Source organism: Lissotriton vulgaris, chromosome 1_1 (genome assembly GCF_964263255.1).
Source record: "Lissotriton vulgaris chromosome 1_1, aLisVul1.2, whole genome shotgun sequence".
Lineage (NCBI taxonomy): Eukaryota > Metazoa > Chordata > Amphibia > Caudata > Salamandridae > Lissotriton > Lissotriton vulgaris.
Genome location: NC_141685.1, coordinates 316,034,453 through 316,047,433, shown reverse-complemented (window position 1 = coordinate 316,047,433; position 12,981 = coordinate 316,034,453). Strand labels below are relative to the sequence as shown.

Sequence of the window (12,981 nt, the reverse complement as noted above, 5' to 3'; positions counted from 1 at the left end):
AGGCTGAGTCAGTACATCTAAGAACAAAACACATGCCAATACTGGACCAAATTCACCAACTTTTTACAACGACCTTTATGAACAAAACCTCCCGGTCCGTTTTTAGTAATACGTCACTCAATGGTTTATTCACTTTTTGCCAATCATATCATTTTTTATGAAGATTAACGTTTTTTGTGCATAAAGAAACAATTAAATACATATAACCACAAATTATGTACAAATAATTCTCTTATATACAAATATACAACACACCCACTTGCAACTAAGGCCTTCACATACATTCCTCTCTCATCCTTCCACCTCTCATATCCAAACCCGTTAGGGGAAAGACACAAAGGGGCCCAATGTGAACAATTGATTGCAAACAAAATGAAGCAATAAATTATAATACACTCTAGTCTTAGATTATATAACTTTCTAATACAATCAAAAGTTCTTCACAAATTTTGTGCATATTTTATACATGACATAGGGCCAGGTCGACGCGTTTCGAACTCGTTGGTATAGGGGTTCTCCTCTGGACCACAAATTTCTAAAAGACAAACAACAAAATACACCAAATTATGGACACCTCAATTGATTCATGAAGTTTCAAACTATCCACCAACATGATCAAACACCCAATCCTACCTTATGTCGTCGACAAAAACACGAAATACTTAAATCTTTGTTCTAACCAGCAGGTCATACACGGTTCCATACAGCGACCCAACCTACTCACCTTGTATTGATATAAAAAGCCAAGAGGAGGCGCCAGTGATGCCTAAAACGAATGGAGAGCGGATGTATCAATATTATGGCTTTCTATGTTGTGTGGTTTCCTACACTAAATGCGGAATATCTATTTGGTCTGAGCCTAACCTCTTCTTACCGATTTAAATCCCTGGTGCCGCCGAAAAATTCTGCCGCCTGTCGCGGTTGCTCCAAGTCGCCTGATCGTGAGTCCTGTAGAGACTAGTACCTCCTTTAGAGTAGTATACCATATTGCTGTTCCCTTTGCGGCAATTAAATTGAAAGACACTGGCGCTTACCTTTTCGCTTCGTCCGTTTCTTCCAACACATCAATGGTGTACCGAGTTGCAAGACGTGAAATGTGTACGTTTGTTATAAACAAATCCGGGTTTTTCGGGGGATAGATCATGTGACCAAAGGACGCCGCTGGTATGCTTGGGGAATGTAGTACTCGTATCACGTGAAACTCATTCATTTGTTTTCTTAATTAAAGGCACAATTTCTATTTATAAAACAACCTTCACATGTAAGAAGGTGGAGATATTAATATTTTTGCCATGGTCCCATTTTTGGAAGTTTGAAAATGCGGGAACTTCCGCTAGTGCAATCTGGAAGATGTAGTATTTCCAAAAACTTTATTAACCATTTCTTGTAAGAAGGACAGATTTCCAATAGTCATTATTCATTGTGTATAAACGTACACTCTGCAAGCATGCTGGTTGATGTGTCCAGGTGTCCGTTAATCCCACGTTGCTAAAAAGAGGGCGATTGGGGTAAGTCTGCGTTGCTGTAGCGCGTAATATTTTATGAGGGGCAAATCCGCTGCTAGTGTTATTTACACAGCTGTTATTCTTTTCAAACATCCTCCCATACTATCGATGTTTGCACGCACAAATCAGGGTTATAACTGCGTTTGATTCATACACAGTGATCTAAAGTCAGCTTGCCAATACCACTTACAACTGGGCTCCGGTGGCACACCAGCATGTTCAGGTGTTTGCTTTGAAAATTTCAGAGACTTCATTAAGTCCATTGGATGCTGTATTATATTTCTTTATAAGCAGTGCTTCCCGTTGGCTAAGCCTTGCCTCCATGCCTCCTCCACGATGGTCCTTTTCAATTTTTGAAAGGACCATCCATCGCAATTCTTCCTCTTTATGTTTTTTCGCCACCCAATGGTGAACCAAAGGTGCATTCGGCACTTCTCTTCTGATTCTTGATTTATGCTGGGTAATTCGCTGATGTACCTCCTGACTTGTTTTCCCAATATATAGTTTAGGGCACGGGTAGAGGACAGATATGAGAAGGATGCAATTACTTCATTAAAGAATGACGAATCACTGGTCATTAAACAGGCGGACAAGGGCCTCGCGGTGGTCCTCTGGGATGTGAACCGATACAAAAGTGAAGTTAGACGTCAATTAGACGACACAAGTTGCTACAGAAGAATTGGCAAAAATCCGACGAATAAATTACAAAACGAACTCTTCAGGATCCTTCACGAAGGCTACGAACTGGGGTTCTTGGGGCCTAAAGAATATATATATTTACAAAATAAGAACCCAAGGATACCGGTGTTTTACTTTCTCCCCAAAATGCATAAAAGTGAAACCGATCCACCCGGCCGGCCCATAGTGTCGGGCTGCAAATCTTTGACAGAACCAGTCGCCAAGTATATAGATTTTTTTCTAAAACCATTTATCTAAGAAATACCGGTGCATTTAAAAGACACTACAGCCTTTCTCAATAAAATATCATCTATACAATTTGATGAAACAAACCAATTGTTGGTGACCAATGATGAAGTTTCCCTTTATACACAGATTCCCCAGGATCAGGCTCTGGAAACTATTACATTCTTTTTAGAACAAAGGGAAAAACCAACAAGGGTACCGACTGATTTCATTGTGCAACTAGCCAAATTTGCTCTACAACGGAATTACTTCCAGTTTGACACAGAATTCTTTTACCAGATGAAGGGAGTGGCCATGGCTGTCCCTTTGCGCCAGAGGTAGCGGTTTTATTCATGGGTCTCTATGAGAACAAATTCATTTACAATAATAATCCATACATCGATTACATCACAAAGTATATGCGTTACATTGATGACGTGTTTCTTATTTAGTCAGGGTCGCATGAGCAACTGGAGGAATTCATCACATGGCTAAATTCAAGAACAGATGACATTAAATTTAGTTTCACTGCTTCCAACAAAGTGATCACTTTTCTGGATGTGAAAGTGTATGCCTAAGATGGCACCTTGGCAACAACACTGTACCGCAACAGACAGGAATAAAGCACTTCACTACACCAGTAATCACCCCAGAAGCCTTAAGCAAAATGTACCGTTCGGACAATTTCTTCGAATTCGGAAGAATTGTTCCTCGAAGGAGGAATATTTCTTCCATGCAAAAAAACTGCTGGAACGGTTAAAGGATAGAGGATATCCTAAAAAATTACTCAAACATTCTTTGCGTAGAGCCTGGTGGGTTCCACGAGAGACGTTATTACAGAAGAAAATTCGACCCGAACAAAAAAGAATAGTTTGTGTGACCACAATTGCCCAAATGCACATAAGTTAAGGTAAATGATCACCCAAAATTGGCATCTGGTAAAGGATCTGCATAGTAAATTTGTCGAACCACCGCTATTTGCATTTAAAAAAGAAAAAAGTTTGGTAAATGACATTGTGCTGGCGGCCCTCCCAAGTAAACAATAAGTATCATTAAGAAACCTGTTAGGATTATCACCAGTGGTTGGACACCACAAATGTGGCACCTGTACCTGCTCCGAACAAACCAGGGAAGGATCAGTGTTTACCTTTGAAGGGATTCATTGGAAAGACGAGGTATTCACCAACTGTAAGACAAAAAATGTCATCTACGCTGTCCTCTGCCTGTGCCCTAAACTATATATTGGGAAAACAAGCCACGAGGTACGTCAGCGAATTATTTAGCATAAATCAAGAATCAGAAGAGAAGTGCCGAATGCACCTTTGGTTCACCATTGGGTGGCAAAAAAACATAAAGAGGAAGAATTGCGATGGACAGTCCTTTAAAAAATTGAAAAGGACCAACGTGGAGGAGACATGGAGGCAAGGCTTAGCCAACAGGAAGCACTGCTTAGAATAAAATATAATACAGCATCCAATGGACTTAATGAAGTCTCTGAAATTTTCAAAGCAAACACCTGAACATGCTGGTGTGCCACGGGAGATCAGTTGTAAGTGGTATTGGCAAGCTGACTTTAGATCACTGTGTATGAATCAAACGCAGGTATATCCCTGATTTCCGCGTGCAAACATCGATAGTATGGGAGGATGTTTAAAAAGAATAACAGTTGTGTAAATCACACTAGCAGCGCATTTGCCCCTCATATAATATTACGTGCTACAGCAACGTGGACTTACCCTAATCGCCCCCTTTTTAGCAACGTGTGATTAATGGACCTATAAACAACAACAGTACCAGAGGGTCTCAGCAAATGTGCCCAGAAGTAGAGAAAACCAACCAGACGCCCAAAGACTCTCACAGGTTGCGTCACAGAAAGCTCTCAAGGGATGAGGAAAAATACCCATCAGTCACCATTCGGATCCGCCCTTCATCATTTGGGATTTTATCCGTACCACCCGTCAGAGATAAACTGTGCCCCACTCTGAGGTCAACCCGGTGGTAGGGGGTATCCTCAGTAGGTGTAGGCAGCGACAGTGTGGTGTGCCACTCGATGTTAGTGAGTGGCCGTAGAAGTGGGACTGGGGTATGCAGTGCAGAAAAAGCGTGAAAGAAGAGAAACCAAGAAAAAGTTTGTTTAAAATTGGTTTTGAAAAAGCACTAGACAAAATTTATTCCACGTGTGCTTACCAATGTTAAAAATAGTGCGACCTAAGGCTGTCTGTTTATGTAGACCGCCTGAGGTAAGGGTGGACACATCAACCAGCATGCTTGCAGAGTGTACGTTTATACACAATGAAGAATGACTATTGAAAATCTGTCCTTCTTACAAGAAATGGTTAATAAAGTTTTTTGAATTACTACACCTCCCAGAGTGCACTAGCAGGAGTTCCAAAAATGGGACCATGGCGAAAATATTATTATCTCCACCTTCTTACATGTGAAGGTTGTTTTATAAATCGAAATTGTGCCTTTAATAAACGAAAAGAATTCATGAGTTTTGCGTGATAAGAATACTACATTCCCCAAGCATACCAGTGGCGTCCTTTGGTCACGTGATCTATCCCCCGAAAAACCTGAATTGTTTATAACAAACGTACACATTTCACATCTTGCAACTCGGTACACCATTGGTGTGTTGGAAGAAACGGACGAAGCGAAAAGGTAAGCGCCAGCGCCTTTCGACTTAATTGCCGCAAAGGGAACAGCGATATGGTATACTACTCTAAAGGAGGTACTAGTCTCTATGTTGCGTGTTTATCTAGGTTCCTGATCGATACTGTGACCTTATGCCCCTATTCGGCTATAAATCCATTTATTCCCTATATTGGCATAACCGTTCAAGTGCGATTTTCTGAAAAGTCATCTCTGGCCTCACACGAACAGAGCCACATTCCAGCATAGTTCTCTCTGCCACTTCCTTTGCGACCAATTAGTGCAATGACAGAGCAGTAGTCACTATCTGATATTCCTAGATAACACTCCGAGTTCTTCAACAAGATAAAAACTCAGCAAACCTGGAAATCCCCGCTTGCTGTGTTTTGATTAGTAATGGAACTCTAATGAGCAACTGATAACTATCACTTCCTAGTGACATCTTTAATTGACGTCTTATGTCCAGCACACTTGCGTCAAACCCGGCACCTGTCAGGTATAAATATTACCAACGTTGCCTTAAGCAATGCGAGCTACTGTTGCTGATGCCAGCTGCCTGCAAGACCCCGTGTTGGTAAATCTAGCACTCTGTCGCTGCAGCCTGCTGTCCCTGTGGTGGTGAAGCTGCTGATACCATTATCGCTGCTAAAGCGCGAACTATGGTGCAGTACGCTTAGGCGCTGAACAGACCGTCCCTCTGCGGAAGACATCCAGCAGATTCCAGCTGCCCGCGGACGCTGTCCCCCCTCCTTCCTCGACGCGCTGAAGAGACCCACTGCCTTTCTCGTGCAGAGAAATCCAGCTCCGGCGTTTCAGGTCTACCCTCGCGGGTGACTGGGATATCAAGAGTGACTCCTGAAGGAGATACCAATCCTCCATCATTCTATTCAGAGGTATGGTGTTGACTAAACCCTTAGACGAGAATTCTTGAAACAAACCTTGGCAAAACCAACTTAACTTAAAGCTACTTACTTACTCCCATTCCACGTGTTAGGCTTAGGTCAGGCACACTGGGGTAGGCTTAGTTAGAAGCACCAGTTGAGTATGTTAGCCTAATGTATATATGACTGTATATATGTTTTATTACTTTTAAACCATTGTATGGCTAAGAAACCATATCAATGCTTTTACAGTTCTATTTCGCAATACTTATCTTACTGTACGTACTTTTTATAATAACAATTCTTGCAATTGTGGCAATACATTTCTCTTGTACGAGAAGAAAGACTGTTCAATAAATGTTAACCCTTTATTGACAAACGCCCGTCTCTCTATTCTCTACATCTCGTGAAAGTAAACTGCACTAGACTGACTGAGTGAAATACATGTCTATTGTTTCACACGACCCTAGAGATTGACTCTTGATCTGAGGAGCAAAGTTGTCATGTTGCACGGTTGTTGGAAAACTGAATCCCTTCTTGTCTGTGCCAAGGAAGCTGATCACTTCCTATGCAGAGAAGAACGTTTCCAGTGACCTCTGAGCTAGTTGGTAACACAACCCAATTAAGTTTAGCATAGTCAGTGGAGGCCTGGAATATCCGCAGTTCCACGTCGATACTACTGTTTATGTTATTCCAATGCGCAGGGCCTAGTGGGAAACTAGGAACTACACTACATCTACAGGACTCACGATCAGGCGACTTGGAGCAACCGCGACAGGTGGCAGAATTTTCCGGCGGCACCAGGGATTTAAATCGGTAAGAAGAGGTTAGGCTCGGACCAAATAGATATTCCGCATTTAGTGTAGGAAACCAAACAACATAGAAAGCCATAATATTGATACATCCGCTCTCCATTCGTTTTAGGCATCACTGGCGCCTCCTCTTGGCTTTACATATCAATACAAGGTGAGTAGGTTGGGTCGCTGTATGGAACAGTGTATGACCTGCTGGTTAGAACAAAGATTTAGTTCTTTTGTGTTTTTGTCTTGTTTTGTCTTCCCAAATTCAGCCATTTCCACGAACACACATCAGACATATAAACAAGAGTTTTCATTTCCTGACGACATAAGGTAGGATTGGGTGTTTGATCCGGTTGGTGGATAGTTTGAAACTTCATGAATCAATCGAGGTCTCTATAATTTAGTGTATTTTGTTGTTTTGTCTTTTAGAAATTTGTGTTCCTTAGGAGAACCCCTATACCAACGGGTTCGAAACGCGTCGACCTGGCCCTATGTCATGTATAAAATATGCACAAAATTTGTGAATAACTTTTGATTGTATTAGAAAGTTATATAATCTAAGACTAGAGTGTATTATAATTTATTGCTTCATTTTGTTTGCAATCAATTGTTGACATTAAGCCCCTTTGTGTCTGTCCCCTAACGGGTTTGGATATGAGTGGTGGAAGGATGAGAGAGGAATGTATGTGAAGGCCTTAGTTGCAAGTGGGTGTGTTGTATATTTGTATATAAGAGAATTATTTGTACATAATTTGTGGCTATATGTATTTAATTGTTTCTTTATGCACAAAAAACGTTAATCTTCATTAAAAATGATATGATTGGCAAATAGTGAATAAACCATTGAGTGACGTAATACTAAAAACGGACCGGGATGTTTTGTTCATAAAGGCCGTTGTAAAAAGTTGGTGAATTTTTTCCAGTATTGGCATTAGTTTTGTTCTTTGAATCAGTAAGTGAGCAGCAGTATTTGTCTTCATACAGTAAAACTTGCCATGCTGTAATTTTGTTGCTGTAAAGTTTGCCTGGCAATTTGGTGGTGGTAGAAAGCAAGAGCCGCAGGGGGTCATTGTGCCGTTCGCCCGGCTGTTCCTCTGCAGCATCCCCTCTGTGCTGCTGTTTCCACTTTCCAGGCCATCTCTTTTTCCGTCCGTGGTCACGCTCTGTGCTCTTGATGGAGTTGCTTGAAAAGAAAGTTACCAGTGAGTTCTCTGGAGCCAGGACCTGTTTTTGACTGCTGGTAGGTTCTGGGTGTGTGGACAGAGAGGGCTGTGAAACTCGTTATTAATAACGGCCGGCCGCACCACAGACCGCGGGGGCAATGCTCAGCTATTGATTTAATCACACTGCTTAATGGCCCGGGTGGAAAAGTGTGGAAAAGTGTGCAGCTACGGAAGGGGTTCGAAGAACTCCTTCTTTTCAGCACGTTTTTGATGTATGAGTGGGAACTGGGTGTCGGCCTTGATAGTGTAACGGAAATCCCCCTGGATTGTCAGTAGCTACCGCCATAAGATAGAACAGCTAAAATATTCCATCTGCTTTAATTCTGAATTACGAGATATGTATTGTTAATGTGTAGGCAAGGCAGTTATTTCCCAGGTCCATCCTTTCTGACGTGCTGCGCTACTGGCTCAACTGAGAGAGGGGCTCATATTAGCTTTTGTGTCTGATGCAAAAATATTGATTTTCCAGTCACGCTTGCGACTTCATAATTTTAATTTCAGAGTTGAATTGAAAAGTACAGTTGTTCTTTGCAGCTGGTTACATCCTACAGTCAGTTAAAGGCCGTTGATTAAAACGTTGAGGTCGGAAAAACTTTCCAATACCTTAAAAGTAAACCACAGGCTACATGTGAGTGTGGGTGGGAGAAGCTTGTCATGTCTGTTATTTCTGATCTTTATGTTTCCTTTGTCTTCATTGCTTGATTTTGCTTTCGAGACAGTGTCACTCATAGTTGTTGAAATATCACTTATAATTACACTGAAATTATGAAATTGTCAAACATAGCAATCGGAAACCTTGGCAGCTATGGGGAAGGAGACTGTCCAACAAATATTCCAAGACAGTACTCCAGGCGAATAACTGTGCTTAGGGGGCTGAAGAGTAGTCGCGCTGTGCTGTTTGCGCGGTATTACCCCGTCCGGCACTGCCGGAGTTCCGATAGGCCAGTACCTGTGCGGGTCAGTGGTTTCTGCTTTAGTTTATTTTGGCTGCCTGCAGGCCTTGCTGAGTCTTGTGCACAGGACGGTGTTTTCGCCGATATTACACGAAAGTGGCGGCTGTTTGGGGGCACGTTGAATGGTTGTGCAGCATTTTGTTTTATTTGCTGCGCTACAAGTTTAAATGCGCAATCGCCATCACCTGTACCTTGCAAAACATAATTAGAGCGTATGATATAGCAGGTGGCAGCTTTCACACACCAGCGGTCGAAGGGTGCAGGCAGCGAGGGCAACTGACCTATCTGTACTTAAAGTGGGGCAGGGCACCGTGGCCAAGACTGCAGAAAGGGGGCAATACAATTAATGAATGGAGCCAGGAAAGTGCTTCCTTGCCTGGGCGCTCCAGAGACGTTTTTTTTTTACAGTACATGGCTCGAGCAGGTTTAGCTGCACCTTCCTGATCACCTTGTCTGTCAGTAACTAGACCAATTATACATTAATAGCTGCACCTGGACAGCTGTGCTTGTGTCCCGAACGGGGTGCTAAAGTCAGCCAGGGTCGATGGCAGCTTACAGCGCCCTTTCGCCCGCCAGAGACGCCTGCACAGGGGCTCTGGATCAATAAGGCCTCTTGGTGCCATTAGCACACAGAGGAAGCTCTATAAAGTGTCAATCCAAACGTCTGGGGTAGCGGAAGTAACATCATGCACGCTTTGACCGCCGCTTTTTGGTGGCGGCCCCCAGACTTTGGAACACCCTGCCTCTTAACATCAGGCAAAGTGCCACGCTCCTTCAGTTCCGTAAACTCTTGAAAACTTGGCTGTTCACTCAATAATCATTTTCTTTTTCACAGTCCGTTTTTATTTAACTGGTTCATAAGCTCACAGTTCACATTCAAATAAATGGTTCATTAGCGCCAAGACGCCTACGGGTATATGCAGCGCTCTATAAATATTAAAAATAAATAAATAAATAAATTTGATCCCAAATGATGCCACATGGCTAACCCGTTTTACCACTGTTACCTTTTGAGTGAGGAAAGAGGAAGAAAAAGTTTACTAGAGAGGAAAATGGAAAATGAGACAATGGGAAGGAGGGAACAAGCAAGAAAGAGGATAAAAGGGGAGAAGGAAGGAAAGAAAGAACAGGAACCACACGTTCACAAAACTGTATTTTATGAGGATTATCTGTGAGCTACTGCTTTTTACTAGGTTAGCGCCCTTCCATTTCTACCACTTGACAGCAGTTTTAAGATCTGAGTTTTTTGTTTCCCAAATGGGTGTAATGTCTGTTATTTATATTTTTGCACTTCTTCATTGCTTGATTTTGCTTGCGAGAAAGTGACACTCATAGTCGTTGAATGTCACTCATAATTACACTGCAATTATGAAAATGTCATACATTAGCAATCGGAAACCTTGGCAGTTACGGTACGCATTTACGAGTTAGATCCAGTACCAGCTTGCACAGGTATGAGCAGGGGGCGGGGTGGTGAAAACCGACAGACTAGGGGTTAAGTAATATTACATTTTATTTTACAGAGTTTTATATAGCGCAAACTTGGCCCGAATTGGATATCATACAGAGTTTTATATAGCGCAAACTTGACCCGAATCGGGCATCAGAGTGCTTTACATAGCACCAGTTGCATTACATGAAGATACATTCATTTTTTGTTAGGCACAGAGAGATTAAGGGGCCCATTAGGATGTCGGGCGGATTGCCTCCGCCAGGGTAGCTGTGGCCACCGCCACCCTGGCGGAGGCAATCCGCCCGACATCCTTCCCTGCATTCCCCCCGCCATATTACGATGGCAGGGGGCAACGCAGCGGTCGGAAAGGCCGCCCGCCTGTTTTCCGCCCCGGTCGCATAGCGGCCGGGGCGGAAAAGGGATAACCTGGTGGCGGTATCTATCAGACACCGCCAACCATATTAGAATAGGCATTTCTCAATGCCTTTCTGTGGCGGCAATGCCGCCACGGACAGGCATGCAGTGTTCACTCTGGGGGGCCCCTGTGGGCCCCCAGAGTGACGGGCAAAGGGGGGTGGCACACGGGTGGTACCTGTGGTACCACCCTGCATTTGCATAATCGCAGCACCAGGCACCGCGCGGTGCCTGCCGCTTCAAGTATGCAAATGCGTGCATTTGTTTTTAACATTGTGGCGGGCGGTGCAGTGAGCACTGCCCGCCACAATGTTAATTTGAGGAATGCGCCCACCACAGTGGTGGGCGCATCCTAATGCCAATGTCGGGACCCCCGCCCTTTAGGGGAGCGGTCCCGATCTCCGTTAGGGTTGCGGGCGGACTGTTTCCGCCCGCCATCCTAATGGACCCCTATGTTATTTGCGTAGAATCGCAGGATGTTCAGCGTCATTGCCTAGACTCGAGGCCATGTGGTAAGTCGTAAGGGGGTGACACCATGAGTTACTGGCACCGGGTAACACCAACCCTAGTGACTCCACTGTGTCGTGACTCTACCATCTAGAAAAGTGTGGCCTAAAAATCCAGCCACGCAAAGTGCTGTGGCTAAAAAAACAGGACTTCAGTAAAAACAACCTGGTACAACAAGCACAGGACTTGCTAAGGCGCCGTCAATCACATCCATGGGGAGCATAGTTAGAGAGGAACAGCATTATTTGTAAAAAGAAGTAAAGCGGCCCGAAAAACCCTTTCCTTCCAGCCCACCTCCAACTCTTTACCCCTCACTCTGAACATACCTCTTTTTTAAACCGCTGAACTGCCCTCTCCATCTCCCGAAGTCCCAGTTGGCTCCTTTTCTTCGCCTCCTCCGTCTTCCTGCGGATGTTTCTCTGCTTCAGCCATCTCAGGGCTACGAGGGACGCCCCCGAGCAGACGACCAGAGCCGAGAGAAAGGTGCGATCCGACGCAAACTCCGGCAGGAGCTCCCGGAGGTTTTCAGCCACCATGGTGAGGCTTGTCTGCCGCGCTGTCTGAATAAAGCAGGCACCAAGAGATGCTGCTGCCGGAGTTAAATCACCTGGCGTGTTGAATGGAATCCAGGACTTCTCCCTGTTTTCTTTCTGCTCGGAGCCCCGCAAGGCACTGGCAGTTTTTTTTCTGAAGGTATCGTTCTCACCTCTTAATAGTTCGACTTACACTTCATGTAAGCACATATAAACTATTCACGTTTGTGTTTATCAATGGTTGGGCAGTATTTTATTCAAAAATAGTTCTAACCTGCTCGGATGAAAACGCAAAATATATAAATGTTTGAAAAGTAGTTAATAAGATACAAAAGAACTTGTGATTTTACAAAATTGTTTAGCTTTGGTACAACTATTTATGGGTTTGTCGATATGTTTGCCACTTGCCCCAAAACTGATGAAGTACTTTTAAGGGCCAGATGTATCAAAGGTTTTTACCCATTGTGTGCCTATGGGAAAATGTGTTCATACATACGGCCCTAGTGTCTTAGGAGTAAGCAATGACGATGTTGTGTAACATTTGGTATCCCCGAGGGTTCCCCTGCTTTTCGGCAGACCCTGGCCGTCCTACCAATTGAACATCTCTGACTGGTCCCCAGTAGCCTCATCCGCCCCTACGAGAGGGTCGTCGGCTCTAGCAGGCAGAAGCAGCAGGGCGCCGAGGCGAGCCGAGCCGAGCCACCGAAGGAATGCACGCAGCTTCAGACACCCATAAAGGGTTTCAGTAAATAAATGAACTGTTTCTTTTGTTTATTCTGCCGTGACCTCTGACTAGTTGAAGGGATAGCCTCAACATGTTAACTAAACGTAAAACAAAAGAGAAAAATAAACCGAAATCTCGTATGCTCAAATATTATTTACTTAACTTATATTGTTAGTGTCAAATTATCATTTATTTAACATGTATTGTTATGTGTCAAGTTAGCCTATATTAACATACATGTTTACGTGTTCATATTTTGTAGGACTATAGTTCACGATCTTTTGTTTAGTTTCAGTAGTGTTTATGGACTCGGCTTTTTCAGAAGTTTGAAAAGTGTCTTTTGCAAATCATTTTACATTTATTGAGCAAAGGGAACCAGGTTATGGGACATGCTTTCTCAATAATGTGGACACTTTCTGGAAAGCTGACCTTC

The 12,981-nt window shown here is 43.5% G+C and overlaps 1 protein-coding gene across 1 annotated transcript in view; it reads right to left on the bottom strand.

The window, feature by feature from the left end:
* The window catches only part of LOC147747112 (vitamin D3 hydroxylase-associated protein-like), a 455,455-nt gene extending 443,608 nt beyond the window's left edge, over positions 1-11,847 (bottom strand). The window contains exon 1 of the mRNA XM_086952363.1: positions 11,618-11,847. Coding sequence (XP_086808489.1) covers positions 11,618-11,827 — 210 coding nt within the window. The 5' untranslated portion in view covers positions 11,828-11,847. The remainder of the gene's footprint in view (positions 1-11,617) is intronic.
* Positions 11,848-12,981: the final 1,134 nt, after the last annotated feature.